Source organism: Eschrichtius robustus, chromosome 16, assembly GCF_028021215.1.
Source record: "Eschrichtius robustus isolate mEscRob2 chromosome 16, mEscRob2.pri, whole genome shotgun sequence".
In the NCBI taxonomy this organism is placed as follows: Eukaryota; Metazoa; Chordata; class Mammalia; order Artiodactyla; family Eschrichtiidae; genus Eschrichtius; species Eschrichtius robustus.
In genome coordinates, this window is record NC_090839.1 from 50,585,273 (window position 1) to 50,611,199 (window position 25,927).

The 25,927-nt window shown below is 43.1% G+C and overlaps 2 protein-coding genes across 2 annotated transcripts in view; one reads left to right on the plus strand and one right to left on the minus strand.

The window, feature by feature from the left end:
- The window catches only part of DSTN (destrin, actin depolymerizing factor), a 37,969-nt gene extending 30,053 nt beyond the window's left edge, over positions 1-7,916 (minus strand). The window contains exon 1 of the mRNA XM_068525082.1: positions 7,524-7,916. Within this exon, the coding sequence (XP_068381183.1) occupies positions 7,524-7,526 (3 nt within the window). The 5' untranslated portion in view covers positions 7,527-7,916. The remainder of the gene's footprint in view (positions 1-7,523) is intronic.
- A 20-nt stretch (positions 7,917-7,936) lies between these two features.
- Positions 7,937-25,927, plus strand: part of BFSP1 (beaded filament structural protein 1) — a 66,452-nt gene continuing 48,461 nt past the window's right edge. The window contains exon 1 of the mRNA XM_068525080.1: positions 7,937-7,968. The gene's annotated coding sequence lies outside the window, so the exon portion shown is untranslated. The remainder of the gene's footprint in view (positions 7,969-25,927) is intronic.

A 25,927-nucleotide genomic window follows, 5' to 3' on the forward strand; every position in this document is an offset into this window, starting at 1 on the left:
GACTTCCCTAAGAATCTACCCCAAGGTAGGCAACTTTTCTAGTACTCCCTATTGATCATCCTGTTTTTTTCACACCAGTTGCCATTACCTGACATGATCTTGTCATTTTTTGGTTGTCTCTCCCACCCGCCCACCCCCATTAGAATATAACTTCTACAAGGAATGGACTTTGTTTTTCCGTACTGTATGCCAAGTACCTGGGTCAGTTCTTGGCATATAATAACTTCTCAAATATTTATTGAATAGATGATTGTTATTCTAAACCTTGAGGGCAATGAAGAACTGTTTCATTCTCCATTAATTACTTCAGGAAAAATATAACTATGAGTGGAAGACAAGATATTTTTACATCAAGGATCAAAATCACCTGAAAAGTCAAATTAAAAAGCTGATCATAAAAAAATGATCATATATAATGACTCCAAGTAAAATAACATTAAATAAATAATAAACAATAGAAACATGTTTTTATGCACTCCTTCACCGTTTTCATTTTATCTACAATTACCGAGGTATACACTGGTGTACTCAGAATATAAAGAAAAGAGTCTGTCAAACTTGGATCTAAGGTTGTTTAATATTATTATTTTAGCCAGTGCTGATAAGCACTTTACTATGTGCCAGGCATTGCTTTACTTACATGCATCGACAAAATGTTGTGATGGTAAGTACTATTATCATTCCCACTTGGAGGAATGATGAAATTGAGGCACAGAACAGTCAGTAATGTGTCTAAGGTCATACAGTCAGTAAGTGGCAGAGCCAAGATTCAAGAACCCTAGGCAGCCAGACTCTGAGCTCAAGCTCTTTACCACTTCTCAGTACAGTTTAACAGTAATGATAACAATACCTACCTCACTGGGTTGCTATAAGGATTGAGTGAGATAAGTTAACACAATGCCCGACACACAGTAAATACTTATAAGTTATCTAAGATAGCATTACTTCTTGTTCTTTCATTGTTACGCTTTCAAGTGCTTTTCTATGGTTCAGGATGCCTCAATGAGCATCAAATACCATTCAGTTTCATTTTTAAGAAAGAAAGGGAATTGGCATTACTGAGCAGTTTTTGCGTGTCAGAATTAGTTGAAAGGTGCTACTCTAATAATACCTGCCTTATCTATCTCAAAGGATTTTCACTGTTAAGACTCGAACTAAACTATAATGCAATATACAAAGGGGAGGTACTATTCAATTAGTTCAGTACTTAAAACTCAATTCCCATTGTATTAAAAAAAAGGTATGTGGGAATAGAAAGTATAAAAATTAAGTAATCCATCTCCCTGGGACCCGGCCACATCATAATGAAGAATGCCCTCTCATTCACTCATTCGTGTTCATTCGGTAACATCTGTTGTGGGCCTACTAGGAGAGGTGTTGTGCTACTGAAATATACAAATCCTAGCCAATGGAGCTCAACAGTCTAGTCCCACGAAACATCTTAATAAGCTCCATAAAAGGGATTCATAGGCTACCTCAGCACTGTTAGTCATATGCAGACATGCAGAGAATTAACAGAAGTGTTGGTACCCACGCTAACTTCTCCTTACAAATTAAACAGGCCAATCCACAAAGTCTGAGGCTGGTCCATTAAGGTGGCCACTAACCACATGTGGTTTACAGAGTCCATTAAACATGGCCAGTGCTGCCGAGGAACTGCATTTTTAATTTTATTTCACTTTAATTAACTTAAATTTTAAAATTGATTATCAATTCCATTACTGGAAAACTAAGTATGCTTGGAGCAACTTAAGTATATGACTCTGCTTTTTCAACTGTAAATTTTATATCTAAATATATACCAAATATTTCCAATGAAAATTGAGCATCTGAATTGAGCTGTGCTGAGTATAAAATATACACTGGATTTCAAACAATTTGTATGACAAAAGAATGTAAAATGTCTCATTTTTTAATTGATTAAATGTTGATACAATATTTCAGATATACTGGGTTAAACAAATTTCATCTTTTCTTTTTACCTTTTTAATGGGGCTACTAGAAAATTTAAAAATACATATGTAACCCACATTTTATTTCTATTCGACAACACTGGTCTAAAGATGACTTAACAACGTTTTTAAAACAAGGCTTCAATGATTTGAGAATTCCTCAGAGCTTCAGAGCTTCCATAACTGACTTAAAAGATAGCTCCAGCGCAAGCTGGAGAAGTTCTACCTGTATCTGCCCATGCTTTAGTTTTAGCTCTATTACTTAAAATAAAAAAATTTTTTTAAAAAACCTACCACCAACAAAAATGTGCTTTGTGAAAGAATTTAAAAATTTACAAGTTGGCAATCTTCTGAAAACAAGCCAAGATAGGAATATGGGTAGAAAATTCATCCTTCTTTTCTGTGATAAGGCAAAGAGGAGGAACAACCTATAAAGGAATGCAAAAATGTTGAAAGTAGTAAACAGTCTTCCTCTAATGTGATCCAAAAGCACAAACACACAGATAAATCAGTTTTAAATGTAGGTTTCCTGCTACAGTACACACTGAAGTTTCTACCTTTCAAGTGCTCGTCCTAAGCCTTGTTGCAACAGAATAAGAGTTCTTTGACGGTCCCTTGTCATGTCAAAAAAAATAAAGCCAAAACCTCCACCATTTCACACTACAGATTAAAACATGAATTTTAAGAATTCTGACTGCATTTTTCCTGAGATGAGCTACTTTTAAAAGATCTACCAAAAATTGATTCTTTAACACAGCAAACAAATCATGAAATAGGGTAAACAGCACATAAGCGTTACAATGTCAGCTACTAGAAGACAATCTTACAAGAGTTAAGGATCACTCAAGACTATGTACTCAACTCTATGGGGGCCCTTGTACAGAAGATTCCTTGTACATGAATTCCAAGATTCCATGAATTAAGTAACAAGTCTGTCAAAGCATTACTGAGATGAACCAATCTGATGTTTATTTTTCTCTGCTTCTCCCAATGTAAAATTTCAAGCAAAACGAACAGGAGACAGCTTTTAGAAGCAGGACAACTCCAAGTGAAAACTAGTTTCTAACATCAAGGCAAGGAGGCAGGGACAGAAGAAAAACTGATTAAAATATTTCTGAGTGTTACGTATAAATCTTTGAGTATGTCTTTCATGGAAAACCTAGAGAGGAATATTAGGCTATGTGGAAAGGTAGCTCAAGATGCTTAAATAACAAGCATCATGTTTATGGTTTATTATGTTCTGTGGTTTAGGTATGCAAATAGCAAAGAGTACGACAGAGACCAGGCCTAGTTATGCAGACTAGAGCATTACTCTGTAGATAAAAAAAAAAGTCCATGTTAAAACAACAGTTTTTAAAGAGTTTCAATTTTTTTTTTTTCAAATTTCAAATGTGGTGTTCGGCTCAAAGTATCTTAATTATTACTGAAAGAAAATATAAGTTACATTAACATAAATAAAAACACAAATGTTTAGAGTCTTCCTGTATACAATAAACACCATTTTGATTTAAAACAATTCTATTTATGAAAAACGATTATGGTTATTTGTTTTATTTTTTTAATAGACTTTATTTTTTAGAGACATTTTAGGTTCACAGCAAAATTGAGCAGAAAGTACAGTTTTCCCGTATATCCCATGTGTGTTTGTTTTTAACATTTTGGCTAGAGGTACCGCCTAGGAAAAAGAAAGAAAAGGATAAGTATAGAACAGAGGATGTTAATCTCCACGGCCTGTGGCAAAGACGGAACTCTATTCTGGATCACTGTGCATTCTACCACGACCAGGGCCTCACAAGGGCAGGTGGCTAGAATTAAGAGTACTGAACTTCTGTTACTTAGCAGCTTGAGAGGCACGCAAAGAAAAGCAGGTGCCGGAGGCAAGGTATATTGGTCTTCATTATGCAGGTCTGGCTTTGACAAGCACATTCTCGCTGATTTTCTTTTAAGGTCAGATTTACTTTATGGCTCCACAAATGAGTTTACATGAAGACGTGAGGAGTATTTACACAATGTCAGATTCACTGAAAGCGCATGCATGTAAAAACATAAGCTGCAACAAGAATGAAAAGATACTCAACTACTGCTAATCAGAGAAATGCAAATTAAAAGAATGAGAAACCATTTCACACCTATCAGATTGGTTTTCAAAGTCTCATAATGCCAAGTAGTGAAAACAGAGAAACAGGCTCGTGAAAGTAGCTGATGGGAGGCAAACTAGAACTAAACCTCACCAAGTTCTTTTTTTCAAAGTTGCAAAAGGATACCTGAAGCATGATAACATTTATATAAAATTTTAAAATACATCAAGGCAACATATATTATTACAGATGCATACATGTACAACTGAAAGTATGGAAACATCAATGAAATGTGTTAGTTTCAGGTGACTATGTTGAACTTTACCTGAGCCCTGAGCTCCTGAAAAGCAGTGAAGATTAAGAAATTCACTCCCATCATTTTGTGTTCAGGGCAACAAAAGGATCCTGCCCTTGCTTACTTCCAGATTAAGACCTGTCCCCAGGCTTCCTCAAGACTCCTCAGTTTACCAGCCCCAGGTCTCTGTCCTTTTTTTTTGTTTTTTGTTTTTTGTTTTTGAGATGTCCCTCATTTTAATTAATGTTCTCTCAAATGCAATAACCTGCAAAAATCATCTCCTCAATTGGCCAGTACATTACGTCTTTGACACAGGAGTGGTTACCTCTGGGGGGAGAAGGGAATGGGATGAGGAAAAAGATGCGTATTTACCTGTAATGGTAACATAAAAACCTGAAATGTGGCAAAAAGTTAACCTTTTCTTTTTTTGTACAAAGGACCTTATTATTCTGTGTACCTTCCTGCTTAAAATGTTTCCAAGTTAATTTTTAAATTATTTTAAAACCTGATGTGGAGTCAGAAAAGGCCACAAGTCAATTAAACCTTTACAGGCTGTTTTCTAATATGTTAAATAGGCACAGGAACACATGCCCAACCTCTTCCACTAGATTGCTGTAAGTAAAAGTGTTTTTGCTAATCATCAAGCAGAAGAATACACGTGTAATTCAGTCTGAGCCAACAGCTCAGAGCCGAGTTCTGATTAGGGTAAGGTTAAGGGTTAGATTATCACGCAGACCTTTACTGTTTCAGGGACAAGACTACACTTTGACTTCCCAGAGAGCCACTGGTTACAAGAGGAGCTAGGCCAGTCTCCTGTGATGTCTCAATCCATACCCAACAGGAAGAACTACTCAGCAGATAACCCTAGGAATTTGATGGTAGGCTGGTAAATAATCTTTGTATGAGGAAGCTGGCGCACCCAGTACACACGCACACCAAAGTTTTGTTTGGAGTGTGTAGATGTGGTTCCTGTGGAGGGTAGGCTTTTTTTTTTTTTTGGCACTGTAAAGTGAGACTTTAAAAACATGAAATCTCATCTTAAAGTGCTCAGGGTGATCTTCTGAGTTGGTTTCAAATTGCTTTATTCCCAAGTGCTTCGAGAAGACTTGGTGAGTACCAGGAGGTGATTTTGTTAATGTAGAACAAATCCATCAACAGTTAAAATTTAATCTGAAAAAAAAAAATCTTAGAAACTTGGAACCAAGTATCTAACCAACAGATCTAAACAGTTTCAAATACAGAGATAAAGTGCTAAAATCAGGGAATAAACTTACATCTTCACAATATTCTCTAATAGCTGGAATGAAGGGAGAAGCTCTGTGCTCATAAGGCTAAATACAAGAGTAAGCTTTAAAAATGGTCATCTACACAAATGAACTGATCTACGAAACAGACATACTCACAGACAAAGAGAACAGACTTGTGGTTGCCAAGGGGGAGGGGGTTGGGGGAGGGATAGACTGAGGTTGGGGTTAGCAGATGTAAACTTTTATATATAGATCCTACTGTATAGCACAGAGAACTATATTCAACATCCTATGATAAACCATAATGGAAAACAATATTTAAAAAAGAATGTATATATATGTATAACTGAAGCACTCTGCTGCATAGCAGAAATGAACACAACATTGTAAGTCAACTGTGTCAATTAAAAAAATAAAATAAAAATGGTCACCTGTATTCTAAACTCTCTTTCTTTGCAAGCATCCTAACAAGAGTAGTTCATAAGTTCTTCCGACCTCCCTAAGTCTGAAACGTACTCGGAATCACCCATCTTGATTAATTTTTATTTCTCCTCCTCCTTTCGAACCATAAATATTTAAAACAGACTCTTCATTTTATTTGAATGTATAGAAATAAGAAAGTTAAGCTTTCAAGTTTAAGCATTTAGCTAAAGTAAACAGGTTTGGTCCTATTTCCAAACAGAAAATAAAGTTATGTCAAATCAGAAGGCACTAAAGCCGGCTCCAGCCTGATTCAAAGCACTTTCGTCAGAGTGGATGGTCTTAAATTTATGAAAACTCAAAGCCCTTAGATTAAGTCTTTTAGCATAAAGTAGTATACAAAGTAGTATAATCTTAAAGAAGTTAGAAAGTTGTAAGATGCTGATCTTCTTTGTAGCTTACAAAGTCAACCCAAAGAAGAACCAAAAACTGAACAACATCAAATTCGTACTACATATCCTCAGTCATCCAGAAACTACTGTTTAATCTCTAATTTTCTTCCACCACTGAGCCAGTCTGCATAGCCCTGAAAGGTGCAATACCGTAAGAAAACCCAAATTGTCATTCAGTGAAAACATTGTGTAGGAAGATAAACTGGTACCAACTGCTTCCAGGCAGACAGATGCAATAACAGTGTAATATTTCCAGCAAAGTCTGGTAAGCCTTTGCCTGCAAATCATTGACCAAAAATGGTAACAGTATGCGCAGACTACAGAAAATGACAAAATGTTCTACTTGTTTGTCCACTTAAGAGCACGGTTCTACAGCAAACGAGTGACAGTTTAGAGGGGAAAATACGTGAATTAAGCGGAGTCCAACAACTAGAATGTGCGGAACATCTGTTTACTTTTTAGCGACTCGGATAGCTTAATGGACTTCAAAAAGCTTTTTCATTTGCTTTTATTAGCATCCCACCATCATGCCCACCCCCTGCACGATAAATGCTGGCAGAGCCAACCTGTTTGCAGGTAAAAGAAAATCTGTGACCGTACGTGGAGGCCGGACAGGCCACCGCCCGGCCGGACGCGCAGGACGAGGAGCTGCGGGACGCGGACCACCGGGGGCGGCAGCAAAGGACCGCAGGCCCGGTTCGGAATCGCGGGGGTCACGCTCGGTGGTCATCCCGCCCCCCAGGTGTCTCAATAAAGGCTTCGTTCCCTCCTCGAGACGCACAGACCTCAGGGGCCGAAACCGCCCAAGTCGCCGACCACCCGCGCCCGGCCTCTGAGAAACGTGCGCCAAAGAGGCCCCCACCCGGGAGCGCCGGCGGACCCCGGGCGGCGTCGCCGGCGCGGGGGGTCGACCCCGGCTGGGCTACCGAGGCCAGGCGGAGGCCTCGCAGCGGCGGCGAGAATGCAGCGGCCGGGGAGCCGCCCCGGCGCGGGGCCCAGAGGGTCCGCGGCGGCCGAAGCCCGGGTACCCCCGCGCCGCCGCCGCCCCGACACCGCGGCGCCCCGGGCCCCCAGCTCACCATCTTCGCTGCGGCGGTAGCAGAGCGCGGAGAGGGAGCCGGCGAGCACCAAGTCTGCGGAGCGTCCTCCTCACAGCAGCCCCACTAGCCTCCCAGGGACTGGCGGGCGCCTCGGGCCCCGACGCGGCGGCGCACGTCACGCGCTGCCCACCGTTGCTACGCAACCGGCCGACCTGGCAACGCCCCGCCCCGGCGGCCCCCCAACCCCGACTTCACGGGGGCGGGGTCTTCCTCGCCTTCCGGAGAAGGGGCACCGGGTACCCCTCACCAGCTCTGGCCTGTCGGTGGGGGCGAGGTCCTCCCCCAACAGCTCCGGACGAGGTGGGCGGAGCTTCAGCTGGCACCTGCGGGCGAGGGGCAGTGGCCCATTCACCGGGGCGGGGCCACGTGGCGCCCCGCCCACTGCGCTGCCGTTGCCCTTACATGGAAGTATCCACCTGGCCAGGTGTGCACCGCCGCGAGGAGCGGGGCCTGGGAGGGGAGGGGTGAGAGGGGCGGGGCCCGCGGCGGAGGAGACAGGAGGGAGGAGGGAGGGACGGACGAAGGAAGGACCAGCGGGAGCTCGGGCGCAGGCGGTCGCGGGGGCCGCGCGTCCCGCATTTTTTACCTACTTTGGTGCGATTCCCGCCATCCTCGCCTGATTGGCCCAGCCCGGCACGTCGGGCCCTCGGGCGAGAGGAAAAATCTGCACATTTTTCCTCTTTGCCGAGGCGACTGTGGCGATTCAGAGCGCTCTGAGTCACCGCTAATTTCAGGTCTGGAAAAAACAAGGAGTGATTTATTTGTCTTTGGGAACAGCCCGGGAAAGCAGCACTGCAGTCCGCAGCAGTGTGGCTGGGAAACGGCAGAGATGCCGCAGGATGGTGGCGCCAGCCCCGCTGCTCCGTTTTGGGGGTTTTTAATTTGGGATTGCGTTTTTTTTCATGGGCGGTTGCATCAGAAACACAATTTTCAGAGGGCCAGAAGGAATCCCAGCGCTTTTTCTGAGGGTGTTTTTCTGGGGAATAAAGGCAACAAAGAATTTACAACCGTGATGATTAAGTTTTACTTAGTTTAGGCTACCTAGAACTTAACAGGCCTCTACCAGAACTATTTTAATTCTCCAAATGTGAGGCTTTTGGACAAGATGGTAAATATGTTTTTTGCTTTTCCTGGGCACTATATAAAATCTAGGTTATATCTGGCTTTTATTCTGGCCCCTAGACATAGAGACTCATTTCTCTTTACTCTCCTGTTTTGTGTTTGCTTTCTCTTTAAGAAAGAAAGTTGTGGCAATTCTAAGCCTTAGCACCTACTATAAGATTTTTGGCAGGCTAGAGCAGTGGTTTGCAATGTGAAAGAGAACTTATTCCAAGTCAGATTTGTGTGCCCCATCCCCAGAGTTTCTGACAATGTATCTCAGGTGAGACCCAAGAATTTGCATTTCTAACAATTCCCGGATGATGCTGATGTGGCTGGTGGGTATCGGCACTTTGAGAAGAAAGAACCCACCTGTATCCAGCTGCAGCTGAAGCCCTGTGTTTCCCTGTCGGCCGGGACTCAGCGCCACCCTCCATCTCTGAGTCCTCAAAGACTTCTTTTCTGTTCAAAACTGAATCGTGCTCATGTAAGGACGCAAGTCGGGCCTGCTCCAGCCTCTCTTATGCGTTTCGTCCTCCTCCCTGCAACCAGAGTTATGGCCAAATAGAGGAATCTGATCCTGTCACTTTACTGCTTAAAATTTTCTGTGGCTTCCTCCAGAAATCTCAGCAGTTCAGTCTGGCCCTTCTGCCTCTGGCCTCAGCCTGGCTTTTTTGTCCTGTCTCCCACACTTTCCAAAGTTCCCAATTTCCTTCCAGACTAAACTTCTCATTCCAGAATCCTTCTTGCTCTAACTGCCAACATCACAGGCCTGTTGGTCTCTCATCCTGGAATGTTCCCAAGAGTCTGGAGACTTCTGACCACTTCCCAAGGGATCAAGAGTGGGTCCTTCTATAGTCCCACAGTTCATCACTTCTCAAACCTTGATAAGCATCCAGACCACCTGAGGATCTTGTTAAAATGCAAATTCCAGGGTTTAGAAGTGGGTCTAAGTCACCCCAGGAAATTCAGATGCTGCGGGTCCTCAGACCACACTTCCATAGTGAGGTCTTAACGTTTTTCCCTACTGTTAGTACAGCTGTAATTTATATATGCATTTGCTGCCACCATCACTACTTTATATTGAGAGATCCTTGAGGTCAAGGGGTGTTTAGGATGCATTTTTTAAAAATTTATTTATTTTTGGCTGTGATGGGTCTTCGTTGCTGCGCACAGGCTTTCTCTAGTTGCGGCGAGCGGGGGCTACTCTTAGTTGCAGTGCGCGGGCTTCTTATTGCGGTGGCTTCTCTTGTTGCAGAACACTGGCTCTAGGCGCGTGGACTTCAGTAGTTGTGGCACGCGGGCTCAGTAGTTGTGGCTCACAGGCTCTAGAGCGCAGGCTCAGTAGTTGTGGCGCACGGGCTTAGTTGCTCTGGGACACGTGAGATCTTCCCAGACCAGGGATCGAACCTGTGTCCCCTACATTGGCAGGAGGATTCTTAACCACTGTGCCACCAGGGAAGTCCCTAGGATGCATCTTATATGGACTGGCATAGCCCCTGATGTATAGTAGGTGTTTAATACGTGTTTGTTTCAGTCAGTGAAGTATCTGAAGATGTTTTACAGTCCATCAGGCAAACTTCTATATCAGCTCATTTTAACCTAAAATGAGCCCCCATTTTTCTTAAGACTCCATTGAACTTTAACCTCTTCCTTTACACATTAGTTTCCTAGATATTTTCATTCCTTCTCATCCCACAGAGGGAAAGAGTTTTAACATAAGGTATCCCCTTTAATATGAGACTGAGTGTGTTCCATTTCTAATTTAGAAAACATTTTGCATGTGTAACCATCTGTGAACATATAGGTGCTTTCATTTAAAACCATAAATATGAGTGGCAGGGGAGAATATACATTAATGAGGCACTTGAAGAGAGATGTGTTAATCAATGATCAGGAAAAGCCTGCGAGGGGACATAACCCTGCCAGTATATATTGCAGAAAAACTATTTTTATCTTCTTTCCTGCCTCTTCACAAATTCACCTATTCTCTCTCCCCTACCCTTATTTATGTCTGTGGTCTTTTCTAAAAATAATTTTAATTATGTAAGTAAGATATGAGTGTGTTCTCATTATGAAAGATTCCAAGATACAATAAGAAAAGCCCCCAGAGCACTTTTGCTCTCCATCCCCACAGCGTCACCTCCCTCCCCAGAGGTAACCACTGCTATCAATTTGATGAATGGCCTTATGGAGAAATAAGCCACGTGCAGGTGTTTTGTGTTGTGGTTTGCTTTTGTCGGTGCTTTGTGTCATGGTTTTGTGCGGGGTGTGTGGTGTCCCGTAGCTTGCTTTCTGATTTTCCTGATTTCCTGCCTACTGGATCCGTCCATGTCTGATAGAACAGTGTTGGAAGTCTCCAACTGTTATAATGGATTCACCCATTCCTCCTCGCAGTTCTGTCAGGTCTTGCCTCACTTAAGTTGACACTGTTGTTGGGAACATACACATAAAGAATTATGTCTTAGAGGAGAACTGACCCCTTAACTTTATATAACCCCCTTGTTTATTCCCAAGAACTTTCCTGATTCTGAAGTCGACTCTGTCTGAAATTAATGTAGCTACTCCTGCTTTGTTTTGATTAGTGTTAACATGGTATATTTTTCTCCATTTACTTTTAATCTGTATGTGTCTTTATATTTAAAGTGAGCTTCTGGTAGACAACATAGAGTTGGGTCTTTTTTTTTTTTTTTGATGCACTCTGAAAATCTCTGTGTTTTGATTGGTGCATTTAGACCATTGACATTCAAAATTATTATTGATATAGCTGGTTGAATATCTATAATATTCACTACTGTTTTCTATTTGTTGCCCTTGTTCTTTGTTCTTATGTTTGCTTTCCACTCTTTTTCTGTCATTTGTGGTTTTAACTGAGCATTTTAGATGATTTCATTTTCTATTCTTTCCTAGCATATCAGTTATACTTTTCTCACTTTTTTTAGTGGTTGCCCTGGAGTTTGCAGTATACATTTACAACTAATCCAAGTCTGCTTTCAAATAATGCTTCACCACTTGACAGATAGTGTGAGTACCTTACAGTAACAAAATAATCCTAATACCCTCCTCCTCTTATATTATTCCTGTGATTCATTTCATTTATATCTAAGCATAGATAGGCATATATGACATATACAAAAGCATATATAATTGAATACATTGTTGCTGTTATTTCAAACAAACTGTTATCCATTAATCCGTCAATTAAGAATAAGAAAAGTAAAAGTTCTTTTTTTCTTTTTGGCCATGCCCCGCGGCTTGTGGGATCTTAGTTCCCTGACCAGGGATTGAACCTGGGCCCTCAGCATTGAAAGCACTGAGTCCTAACCACTGGACCACAAAGGAAGTCCCTCTCCTTCACTTTTGAAGGATAATTTTGCAGGGTACAGAATTCGAGGTTGGTGGGTTTTTTCTCTCAACACTTTGTGTTTCCCTTCACTCTCTTCTTGCTTGAATGGTTTTTGAGGAAACGTCAGTAATTCTTATCTTTGTTCCTCTATAGGTAAAATGTTTTCTTCCCCTTCTTTCAGGATTTTTTTTCTTTATCTTTGATGTTCTGTAATTTGAAATGATAGGGCTAGGTGTAGTTTTTTGGTATTCATATCCTGCTTGGTGTTCTCTTAGCTTTCTGGGTCTGTGGTTTGGTGTCTGACAATACTTTGGGGAAATTCTCAGTCACTATTGTTTCAAATATTTCTTCTGTTCCTTTCTCTTTTTCTTCTTCTGGTATTCCCATTACATGTATATTACCCCTTTTGTAGCTGTCCCACAGTTCTTGGATTCTCTGTTCTGTATTTTTCAGTCTCAGTTCTCTTTGCTTTTTGATTTTGAGGATTTTACTGATATGTCCTGTAGCTCAGAGATTCTTTCCTCAGCTGTGTCCAGTCTACTAATAAGCCCATCAAAGGCATTCTTTATTTCTTTGTGGGTTTTTGTTTGTTTTTTGCCTTTTGGTATGCCTTGTCATTTTTTCTTGGTAGCTGGACACGATGTCCTAGGTAAAAGGAACTGTGGTGAGTAGGCCTTTAGTAACATGGTGGTGTGGTGTAGTGGGAGGGGAAGTGTTCTATATTCCTGTGCTTTGGTCTCAGTCTTTTACTGAGCCTGTGCCTCTGTGGACGGCACAAGTGTTTCTCAGCCACTCCTGCCCCCACCCCCAAGTTGTCTAGAGTGGGCTGGAGGTGGGTATTTCCCTTACCCAGATGAGTTAGGCTCTGATCAAATCCTCACTGGTTAGGCTCCAGTGAACTAGTTTCCCCTGAGGGCAGGCTTTGTTAAGAAGAACAAAGTGCTCTGGAGGATTTCCCAGTGGCTCCTGTCGCCTTGCCCTGAAGGAAGCAGAAGGGGATTTTTCTCCGATATTTACTGTGGGAACATGGTAAGCTTCAGGAGGCAAAGCATAGGGTCCCCCTGTGACTGAGTCTCTCGGGAGTTTTTAACCCTCAGCCTTGTCCGCACTGAGCCTCCCCTAACTTGTCCATCACAGTTCAGGTTTTCCCACCTGGCACTGGTTCCCCGGTGGTTTCCCCTCGTAAGACTGCTCTGGTTAACCCCAGCTCCCTGGATTCTCCTGTCTGTCTCCACTTTGGGGGCGGTGGTTTGCCCTGTGTTCTCTTCTCTCTTATGGATCCAAGAAGAGTTGTCTGTCTAGCTTCTTACTTGTTGTTAGGACAGAGCTGCAGACTCCTTAAATGTGGAAGTAGAAATGTGACCTCTGCCTCTTCCCTTTTAAAGAAGCTTCTCAGAAGTTCCAGGCAAGGCTTCTCCTCTCATCTCACTGAGCAGAACTTGGTCATAAGGCTGCAAGGGGGGCTGGGAAGTGTGGTCTCTTCTCTGAGTAGCAACGTGCTCAGCGAAGAAACTGGGGTTCCTTTACCAAGGAAGAAGGGGAAATGGATATTGGGAGATAACTGGTGGTGATGGCCATAGGTCGATATTATTATTAGTCCCATTCTACAGATGAGGTTAGGGGGAGAGATGTTCCTCAGGAGCCCAGAGGAATAAGCCATCTGCTTATTATTATTATCACGCCACGTGACGTCACTCACAGTGATGCTGAACGAGAGAACTAGGGACCCCTTGTTGCTTCCTTAACACCATGGGGGGTGGGCGGTTATACAAAACGAGGCAAATGGAAGCCGTAGGAAATAACATTCTGGACATTCCTTTACTGTAGCTTAGTCCTGCTGGATCAGGCAGCCCCAGGGGCCTGGGCATCTATTTTAGGAAAGGGCTAAATATATTTAAGTACATTCATGGGAACAATGTAGTACCACATGGTAACACTATCGATTTCTCTATTAATCCTTAAAGTCATATACCACTATTTTATAATGTTAAAAATTGAACAACTGTGACGTGTTTTTCAGATAATAGTGCACTATTGATACTTGAGAAAATGGAGTAGGTAGTCTCACAATAACCCCGACCAGTGGTTATTCATCCCTCTTGGGCCAAACGTTCCCTTCGAGAGTCTGATGAAAAGTAAAAAGCGGTGTATTTGTAGTTATATTATTTTCACTTATGTTAGTCTGAACATAGAAAATGGGCAACACTCAACTCAACTATCTTTGACTTACAAAAACAGGACTTTCTTATGGTTCAATCTAATACACACTAACCAAGTAGGAGTCCTAGCAGCCTGGCCTTTTTAAAGGATGTTTGCGTCATCCCATCTATTTTTACCAACTGAATTTCTCATATGAAAAAGAGGAGGTAAATGGTAAAAAAAATGAAAGTCTGTGTTTGGAGGCGAAACATTGCGTTCACAGTGGGATGCCACTTTGCAAGATTTTTTCAGTTAGATTTGATAGCTGGGTCCCTACTGTGTGCCAGCTGTGGCTGTGTTCGCCACCAGGAACACGAAGATGAGTAAGTCATGGGCCCTGCCACAAGGAGATCACGAGTGCAAACAGATCAATGCCAAGAACAACTCTGCCCAGGATCCCTTGGGAATTCTCAGACTCCTACTGGAGGGGCAGATCCTAGCAGGGAGATGTTACTGGAGCTTAATGGGTGAGATATCAGGAGAGGAAGTTCCCCACATGATTTCTCACTGAGGCTGGCGAACACAAGTACGGAAAGGTGGCGAGAGGGGCTCCCTCAGAGACTGATGGTTGGAAGGAAAGAGCACCAAATGTTTCTACCAAAAAACTAAACTCCGTGGACTAAGATACCTAGGTAGATGTAAATGTGAATTTTTGTTTGTTTGTTTGTTTTTGCTTTGAGAGGCTGCTCTGCTGTGCTTCCTACCTTTCCTCTTTTCCCTTCTTCTGGGGGTGGGAGGAGGGGTGTCAAATGATGGTCCAGCCAAAGATACCCAGCTCTGCCCAGTGAGGAACTCAAAGCAGGCTCAAAGACAGCTAGGCCAGAAACAGCCAAGGGACAGAGGTTGTGATGTGAAATCCGGGGCCTTTTGCTATAACTGTTTTGCTTTTGCCTCTAAGACGCCAGTATTTCCATCATCGGTCTTCCAATGCGGTGTTTGATACCGCCATCACCAGTTCCAGCTTTGACTGGCCATGTAACCTCTTGTACAACATAACTCTCTGGGCCTCCTTGTCCTCACCTGCAAACTGAAGGTGTTGATGAATTTAACCCCTTTAGCTCAAAAATGCACTAAAGAGAAGATTTATTGAGTATCTAGCACAGTATTAGCAATTTGTAGAGTATCCTATTCTAGTAGTACTAAGGCAGACCCTCGAATTTTGATATATAAACTCCAGGCCTTGGGCTCTTGACACAGGGCCTATTTTTACAGCAAAATCAATAAGTTGCTGTAATTGTCCAGGCGGTGGCCTGATGGGGTTCTGTCAGCCACCCACACCTGGGGGAAGGGAGCTGATGGGCACAAAGGGAGAAAATAGCATTCATGTCACATACTCTTCATGTCAGTGACAGGCTAACATATCACGTCTTACAGTCATTTGTTTATTTTTATTTTTTGGTCAGTAAATTCAGGCTCAGTCATTAAGAGGTGGTCCACTCGCAAGATTTTCCACGCTGGAGTTGGAAGGAATCACTTGATCACTATGATCATTTATTCCTCACTCCTGTGGGAAACCTTCCTTCCCGCCCCATGAGCCAGTGAGTCACTTCCTGGCTTCAGACCTCTCCGGCTTCCTTTGTTTCCCAGCCCCGGCCTGGCCCTCTGGAGAGGGGTCTGGGCTGGGGGGTAGGAAGGGGTCAGGCACCAGGCTGCACACCTTCAATGGCTTTCAAGTCTCAGAGAAGGACCCTTGATGCAAGAGAAAGTATGCATGTGGTCTGATAAATGCTGTGTTGGATTCCAGATTCAGCATTTTTTTCTTTTTATTTTAAACAACTCAAGGAAAGAAGTGCCCATAGAAGGTAGAGCGGGGTTCAGGTTTATTTTATGACTCATGGAAATTTCTAAAATGATAAATATTGGCCTGGCAGGAGCCTGACATAAAAACACTCAACTAAACCAGACTCTATGGTTACAAGAAACAAGAACAGTGTAGTCAACAAATAAACTGGGACTCCACTCCCAAGCTTTCAGAGAAAAAAGAGCAGAAAACACTTCCTGGATGTTGTGCGGTGGCCTTCCTGGCCAGCCGCGATCTCATTTGTTTTTCCTGAGTCCAGAAACTGAGATGGTTGCCGGATCTTCCTGGCTAGGAAGCCATTTCAAATGCCTTTGGTTTTATACTTTATTTAGTCCAGACTCTTTTTGGCTAATATAATGAAAATACTTCATGAGGGTACAGTTAGAAATATTTTCCCCTTAGGAAAAAAAAAAATGTCCTTCCTGAGTAAAAATTCCTCCACCTCTCTGTATAGAAGAAACTAGGCATTCTGGAGAGAATATTGGGAATCCAGAATATCAGCTTGTTTCAGAGAAAACTTAGAAAGTCTGAGCCGTAAATAACGGTTGGGCTCCTCCTGAGCAGAGTTTTTATATCTCATGAAACAAAGTCAGAACTACCTTAACTTCCATCAGCTGATTTTATTTTCTAAAAAAAAAAAAAATACGAATATTCATACCCAGTGGAAAGGCTGGTGTAACAACTTAGCAAAACCTAGTAATGAGTAGCTTAAATCTTCCTTGCAGCTGCTTTATCCTGTGCAACCATTGTAAGTTTATTAACAGAGCAGCTTTACTTACTAGTAGTGTTCTTTAGGATTGGCTTTCCCAACACACACACACACACACACACACACACACACACACACACACACACACACACTTTACAGTCTGGAGTCATAGTAAATCCATGGTGAGGAGGACCAATAAAGAAATAAAGTGAAGCTGCGCAGCATGCCCCCCCCCCACTCCCCCACCCCCCAAAAAGGAAATAAAGTGAGAAAGGCTCAGACCACAGTTCCATGCCTCAAATAAAATGGATTAAGGGACTGTGAAGCCTGTGAGGGGCCCAGGCCAGGCACCCGGGAAGAGGCATCAAGTCTGAAAAGATGTTTCTGTCAGTCTGCCAGGTCAGGCCGATGACCCTCCTACAACCAGTCTCAGGGGACGAAGGCATCCATCCTTTGGAAGAGGAGGCCATGTTGGGATAGGTGCAGACCCCCAGGGCCGAGACTCTGGAACACGTTGCAGGGGAGGTCGGAGGGCAGAGAAATGGCTAAAGTCGCTCCCCGTGCTCTTGTAAAGAAGCCACCGCCCAGCTGGCCTGGAACACAAGCACGGCCAAACACTGCGTCCGACTGCCCTTTGCCCCAGCTGCTGGGAAGCTTATCTCCAGCTTCCCGGAGAGAGAAACTGCGAGGTTAACCAGGGGCTGTGCCAGGGGCCCGGTATGGGTGCCAAGGACCCGGGACTTTGCCTTTGGAAGGCCTGGCCCTCTGTACTTTTCCTCCCTTTGCTTCTTCGCTCATCTTATATTATTAAGCATTGCAGCCTGCTGGGGGGCTCTCCCCACCCCCAGAGGCCGTGGCAGGAGTGTGTCTGCAGGTGGCCATGGTGATGCTGGTAGCGCAGAGGCAGCAGTCACGGGGGCGGCCCCAGCAAGAACACCCCGCCGCCGGCCAAGGGAGAGGGAGCCCCCGGCCACGAGCTGTGACACAGGTGGGCCCTGGGTCATCTGCTGGTTGACTCAAAAAGCAGTACAAATAGTTACAGAACAGAAATCGCCTTGTTGCATTTTTTTCCTGCTTATTAAAAAATGCAGGTTTTTTTTAATCTGAAAATGTATAAGAAAGAAAATAAGTATTCCCCCCTCATTGCCCATTGCCTTTTAATCCAGTCATTTTAAAAGGTGATTTGAAAAAATTTTAATTACACAAATTACCTGGGAGTACTTTCTCTTATTTAAAAACAACAAAACAGGGCTTCCCTGGTGGCGCAGTGGTTGAGAATCTGCCTGCCAATGCAGGAGACACGGGTTCGAGCCCTGGTCTGGGAAGATCCCACATGCCGCAGAGCGACTGGGCCCGTGAACCACAATTACTGAGCCTGCACGTCTGGAGCCTGTGCCCCCGCAACTAGAGAGGCCGCGTTAGTGAAAGGCCCGCGCACCGCGATGAAGAGTGGCCCCCGCTCGCCGCAACTAGAGAAAGCCCTCGCACGAAACGAAGGCCCAACACAGCCAAAAATAAATAAACAAATAAATCCTTCCCTCTACTTGAAAAAAAAACAACAACAAAACAAAACAGAGAAAATTTCAACTTCACTCCCCTGCAGTTCTTTGCCCCTCACCAAAATGAAACCCTATCATTGGTTTGAAATGTGCCCTTCCAGAGTTTGTACATTTACACAGCACACCACACACACACACACACACGATTGATCTATCAATAAATATAGTTTTGTATTCCTGTGATTTTTAAAACCGTGGCTAGCATCGTATTCCGTCATCAGCGTGCTCCCCTGTGCCAGGAAGGCATCCATGTCCTTGTCCCATCACTTCTCTTGGTTCTCTGCTCAGATGTCACTTCCTCTGTGAAGCCTCTCCTGACCACCCTGTCTAAAGTTACCACACACACCCCAGCCTTCCGATTCCCTCTGCTTTTTAATTTTTTTCCATCTTAATATTATTTAATTCTATGGAAAAAATTTTTTATGACATTCCTTTTTTAAAATGAGGGAACACTGTACAAGCAAGCATGATCAAACATCTGTGAGCGCTGGTTAGTACCGATCTTATTGTCTCGAAGTCTCTCTAGTAGTGTTCAAGAAATTATGTTTACAGTCCATCTGAAGGGCAAAAGCACTGGAGAGGCAAGAAAGGACTCGGGTAAAAAGCTTCAGAGGATTGCAGGGGGGATTGCAGGGGGATTGTAGGGATTGTAGGAGGGATTGCAGGGGGATTGCAGGGGGATTGCAGGGGGATTGTAGGGATTGTAGGAGGGATTGCAGGGGGATTGCAGGGGATTGTCGGAGGGATTGCAGGGGGAATTGCAGGGGGATTGCAGGGTGGATTGCAGGGGGATTGTAGGGGGGATTGCAGGGGGGTTGCAAGGGGGATTGCAGGGAGGATTGTAGGGCAGATTGTAGGGGGGATTGCAGGAGGGATTGTAGGGGGGATTGCAGGGGGATTATAGGGGGGATTGCAGGAGGGATTGCAGGGGGATTGTAGGGGGGATTGCAGGGGAGTTGCAAGGGGGATTGCAGGGAGGATTGTAGGGCAGATTGTAGGGGGGATTGCAGGAGGGATTGTAGGGGGATTGCAGGGGGATTATAGGGGGGATTTCAGGAGGGATTGTGGGGGGATTGCAGGGGGATTATAGGGGGGATTGCAGGAGGGATTGTAGGGGGATTGCAGGGGGATTGTAGGGGGATTGCAGGGGGGTTGCAAGGGGGATTGCAGGGAGGATTGTAGGGGGGATTGTAGGGCAGATTGTAGGGGGGATTGCAGGAGGGATTGTAGGGGGGATTGCAGGGGGATTATAGGGGGGATTGCAGGAGGGATGTAACTTGCTGCTTAAAAAAACTATGTTGAGCTCTGGAGCATCTCCATTCCCTAACACACCTTCCAAACCATTCATTGGGGTAGTTTTACCCATGCTTAAAGGCTCATATTATATGCAGTTTGGGGGCTTTTATAAATTCAGAAATAAAGAAATATAAAGAGTAGAGAGTATGGAAGGTTTCCGAGTAGGGCTATAAGAGACTCAATACTGCTAAATAAGTCCCCAAACAAAAATGTTTGGTCCACCCCACCCCCAAAACCTATGTGTAATAGGAGAAAATGCACAGCAAGAAGCAACGGTTCCCTCTGCTTTATTTTTCTCCATAGCACCCATCACCCAATCTGACACAGGGCATTTTTCACTTGTTTATCTTATTTACTTTCAGTTTTCCCCCATCTGACTATAAGCTCCACAAGAACAAGGATTTTTATATATATTTTCACTTCTGTATTCTCAGTGCAGAAGAGTGTTGGCACATAGTAGGTTGTGAATAGATATCTGTTGAATAAATGAATGAATCAGATTCCAAACAGTTGGTGGGGAGACACTGGCAGCAGGCATCTCGTGAGCAGGGGCACCAGCGCCACAAACTAAGGTCGGCAGAATGAGAGTGGGGAGGAATCAGGGTCCACCAACCAGCCCTGACCTGCCTATCTCTAGACCCCATCATGTTTGGTTAAGCTATTGGCGGGTGCCTGCTATATGCCTCTGAATGTGATTGTAGGTGGCCCAGAGGGTGGAAAGAGAAGAGGGCTTAGGACAGAACCTGCGGACCCCCACTAATTCAAGGATGTGAATTTGAAGAGGATCCCTTCGAGAGGCTAAGAAGGAGTAAAGAAATGGAAAACCTGGAAGCAAGTGGAATCTTGGAGCTAAGAAAAATGCTTCAAGAAGGGACATGTGTGACATGGAAGCAACCTAAGTATCCATCGACAGATGAATGAATAAAGAAGATGTGGTACATATATACAATGGAATATTACTCAGCCATAAAGAAGAATGAAATAATGCCATCTGCAGCTACATGGGTGGACCTAGAGTAAGTCAGACAGAGAAAGACAAAAATCATATGATATTGCTTATATGTGTAATCTAAAAAAAGGCTACAAATGAACTTATCTACAGATGTAGAAAACAAACTTCTGGTTACCAGGGGGGTAAGGGGAGGAAGGGATAAATTGGGAGATCAGGATTGACACAATCACACTACTATATATAAAATCAATAACTAATAATGACCTACTGTATAGCACAGGGAACTCTACTCAATACTCTGTAATGGGCTATATGGGAAAAGAATCTAAAGAAGAGTGAATATATGTATACATATAACTGAATCACTTTGCTGTATACCTGAAACTAACACAACATTGTAAATCAACTATACTCCAAAAAAATTTTTAAAGAAAAAAAAAGAAAGGGCATGTGGTAAACAGACTCAAATGTTGGTGAGGAGACCCGGGAAGGGAAAAGGGGTGTTGGACTAGGAACTCCAGGTGGAAGTTCAGAGTGTCTTTTGATGACTCCTGTTTTCTCTGTAAAGCAGCAGGCATGACCATCCGTGGTGGTTCATTTTATGGGTCAACGTGGCTCGGCTGCGGTGCCCAGTGTCTTGATCAAATAATCCTTGAGTTGATTGCTCTCCCTAATGTGGATGGGCTATGTCCAATCAACTAAAGGCTGTAACATCAAAAACTGAGGTTTCCTGGAGAAGGATTTCGCCTCAAGGCTGTAACAGTAGAAATCCTGCCTGAATTGCCAGCCTGCTGACCTGCCCTGATGGATTTCAAACTCAAGGCTGCAAATCAACTCTTACCTGAATGCCAGCCTGCTCTACGGATTTCAGGCTTACCAGCCCCAACAATGGCATAAGCCAGTTCCTTACTCTCAATTCATCTCTCTCTCTCTCTGTCTCGCTCTCGCTCTCGCTCTCAATATATATATAATATTAGTTCTGTTTCTCTGGAAAGCCCAAACTGATACAGCATCCATTGAGAACATGTTCAGACATTTGTCCAATTATTTTCTTAGGCTGAATTCCTGTAAGTAAAGTTGCTAGGTCGAAATTCCTGAGCTATCCAAAGAAATATGCAGTATGTTGTCAGTTTGCCTTCTAGAAATGTTACATTCCTAGGAATAGTGTATGGCTATCCAGGTCCTGGACCCACATCAATGGTAGGTAGGTACTTAATGATCTTTTTAACCTTCACCGATTAGCTGGGAGGTACCACTTTCTCATTTTACATTTGCAGTATTTGATGAATAATGAGCTTGAACATCTTTTCGTGTTTTTTGACCATGCACCTTCCTCCTTAACATTTCCTATCAAACTCTAAAGTATAATTATTTGCTTTAGAAACCTGGGCTGCTTATATACGGCTTTTTCTTTTCATTTGAAAATATCGCACATGGTCAGACTCTGTAACAGATAAAATTCTCAGCTGCTTTTGTTGTTTGTCCGCTTTTCTATCAGATATTTGTCCTTTTGGATTGATTTGTGATCTTTATGTAGTACTTTGTCTTTTATCCAATATGCAAGCTTTCCCTCCGTTTTTGATTAGCATCTAACATTGTTCGGGGGTTGTTGTTGCTGTTAGGTTTTTTTGTTTTTTGGGCTTTTTTTTTTGTAGCACAAAAAAGTCTATATATTATGTAGTCAAATCATTCAATCTTTTTCTCTGAGGCAGTTATTTATTTTGGAAATGTTGGCCATATATACGGACTTCCCTCTTTTCACATGAAAAAGACACAAATGATCAGATTATGTAACAGATAAATTTCTCAATTTAGGAATGGAGTTTATAGGTGTTAATTACCACTTTAGTATCTGAACCTTTGACTGGATGCATGGGAAAGTCTTAATACCTTATTTTTCCTAAAAACTTGAGTCGTTTCAGTTACTGGGGAGGCATGTTATTGCAGCTGTTAAAGCTTGGTGATTTTTGGAAAAAGAGGGATTTTTTTTCCTTTTTCGTGAAAACTTAGCTATTGCACAGCACTATGAAAAACATTAGATACATTTCTAGCTTCCGGTGGTAGATACTGAGGAAGAAGTCAGTGATTCAAAGCGGAATTAGGGTTTAAACTCCACATATTATTCCCAGTGCTGTGTTGATTTGAGAGAAACTTACAAATTTTTTTTGTTACATAGTTTATTTCTTTTCTTAGTACCTCCATTAAAACCAGCATAGAATGAATACAGTTTTTTTGTTTTGTTTTGTTGCATTATTATCACTGTAGGGTTGCCCCGTTAAATATGTAGAGGAACTTCAGCTCATGTAATGATCAGAAAGCAACAATGCAGGTTCTAGAAGCTCTACCAGTGCCCCTCCAGGGTCCCCTGAACACGTTCCTCTAACCCTGAAGGCTGCCCTCGGAGCCGCCTTCAACCAGAGATGGACAGGGAGTTGGTGGGTATGAACCCAGCTTCCTCGCCCCAGGTGGGATGTCTCTGTGGGGCGTCCTGCTCAGTCTCCGAGAGACCCCAGATGCAGTGAGCCCCAGTTGCCCATGATTCACTGGCTTCCCTTCCCGCCCCACATCTCCACCCACCTACTGGTGTCTTGGATCCTCTCCCAAATACACTGCAGTCATCCCTCAGTATACACGGGGGATTGGCTCCAGGACCCCTCCCCAAGTGCTCAAGTCCCTTCTATAAAATGGTGTCGTGTTTGCATGTAAGGTACGCACATCCTCCCTGACACTTTCAATCATCCCCACGTTGCTTATAATACCTAATAGGATGCTGTGTAAATAGTGGTAAATACAATGTAAATGCTATGTAAATTGTTGCCTGAGCATGGGCAAATTCAAGTTTTGCTTTTTGGAACTTTCTGGAATTTTTTTCCTTTTTTTTTTTTGGCCACACTGTGAGGCTTGTGCGATCTTAGTTCCCGGACCAGGGATCAAACCTGCACCCTCAGCAGTGAAAACATGGAGTCCTAACCACTGGACTGCCAGGGAATCCCCCCCAATTATTTTCCCCCAAATATTTTAAAAAATTATTATTTTTTTTTTATAAATTTATTTTGGCTGTGTTGGGTCTTTGTTGTGGCGCGTGGGCTTCTCATTCCAGTGGCTTCTCCTGTTGTGGAGCAGGGGCTCTAGGCACACGGGCTTCAATATGGCACACGGGCTTCAGTAGTTGCAGCACGGCAGGCTCGGTAGTTGCGGTGTACGGGCTTAGTTGCTCTGCGTCATGTGGGGTCTTCCCGGACCAGGGCTCGAACCCGTGTCCCCTGCATTGGCAGGCGGATTCTTAACCACTTTGCCACCAGGGAAGCCTTTTTAATTTTTTATAAATTTATTTATTTATTTATTTTTAAAAGTTTTTAAATTATTATTATTTTAAAAAAATATTTATTTCTTTACTTGGCTGTGCTGGGTCTTAGTTGCGGCACGCAGGATCTTCGTTGATGAGTGTGGGCTCTTAGTTGCAGCATGTGGGCTTTTAGTTGTGGCATGCAAGATCTAGCTCCCTGACCAGGGATCAAACCGGGGTCCCCTGCGTTGGGAGCACACAGCCTTACCACTGGACCACCAGGGAAGTCCCCCCAATTTTTTCCCCCAAATATTTTTAATCTGCGGTTGGTGGAGCCCACGGATGCAGAGCGCCAATGATACTTGTATTTGAACCCTTGCCTCAGGGTCTGCTTCTGGGGACTCCAAGTCAACACAAGCGCTTAAAGTAAGTCAGGCTACATGCAAAAAATAATGGCTGATATTTATTATGCACTGACCATTGTAAGCACATCATTCAACCCTAACAACATGTTTTGGGAACTAATATCATCTCTAGCTTACAGATGAAGCATGTGAGGCTGAGAGAGATCATCTCTTTGCTGAGATCACATAGCTAATGGGTCATGAAGGATTTAAACCTGGACTATTTAACTCAAGCACCCATGGTTTTAATCTATATGTCCTATGACACAATGTATCAGGTTACTTCAAATAACTTCACTGGTACATATTCAATCAGCTTTGGGAGGGCATTTGCTGATAGCTGAGCTGATATAATTTTTTTTTTTTTTAACAAACTATCAGCAATAATGTTGCCTAATTTGGATTGTCTGCACTCATCCAACTGAAATCCGAGTCACTGCAAACGGCTTTTCTTTTTTTCCAACCACATGAAGAAGTGTTCTCCTGGTTCTTCTAAAACATGTCTGTTTTTGCAGCTAACCACTGTTCCTGCTGTTTTTGTCAAAACTAGCTGCCGAGCTAACTATATGTTGTATGATAAAGGTCTCCATTTATGCCCTAATAACCAACTGAATGGATCCAGGATTTTAGCTGGTTGTGTGAGGCGTGTTCATTACTGGTTTGAAAGACAACATTTCACGGGCTTTAGATGACCTTTATTTGAACTGAAACATTCTTCCAGCCACTGATGTTATTAACTTTTTTTCTGTTTCAAGGCAAAATATTATGCTCTCCTCCTGGTCCCACTGCTGGTCTTCAGAAAGAGTAAAACAAATGTTTTGTGTTTTCTACAAAATGTTATCAAATTGTTTCCCAAGTTAGGTCATTGCAGCTGCAAAATTCTTGTTTGTAGAAAACTTAGCCAAAAACAACAGAGCCAATGGTCAGCCATTATTTCAGGGGGAAAAATAAATCTTGAGATTAGCTAGGGATTGCTATCTCCCTTTCCACTAAAATAAAGACCAATTCCTCCAGCTGGGTCTCAACTATTGTTGAGATAAATCTCTTTCTTCCTTTACAGAGCTACACTTTAATTTACTGGCTGACTTCTCCAGTTTTTGAAATGGCCGCATAACATTTTGGGAGCTATGTTAACTTTATAAGGCAATTTATAATAAATTAATTTTCAGAAACTTCTTGAGCCAACTTGACATCAAAACAAGCCATTTTCTCAGGCTATATACTCTGATTCTAGTCTAATTTTTTTTTTCTAAGCTGAGCATTTAAATTTAGGGTACCATTTTACGTAACATACTTGGGAAGCCTGATTCTCATCTTTGAGCTTACAGAGTCTGAAGAAAAGACATCAAAAGTTTCTCTCCATCAACATCTGCCACTGGAGAGATGGATCTATATTATTTCACAGGTAATGCGATGGCAGTAGATGTTGAACACCTGACTTTCAAGGGGCAAATGTCCTGAACTGTGTTTATGGTGTTTGTCAATTCCTGTGGTGTAAATATCCCCACCTGGCTGATTTCAAGCTACCAGTGAGGTGTCAACCAGCTCCCCAAATTCCTGAAAATTTAACAACTGGGTCTTATGAGGTCCTAAGAGGCAGCTGCAGAACAGCACTGCAAGTGACTCAGCAAACTAGTGCCCCAAATGCAGCCTTGGGAACACCGGCTTGTTAGCTCTGAGATGCCCTGGAATTGTTCTTAGCGTCACGTGGACATCACGTAGAAATCCTGACA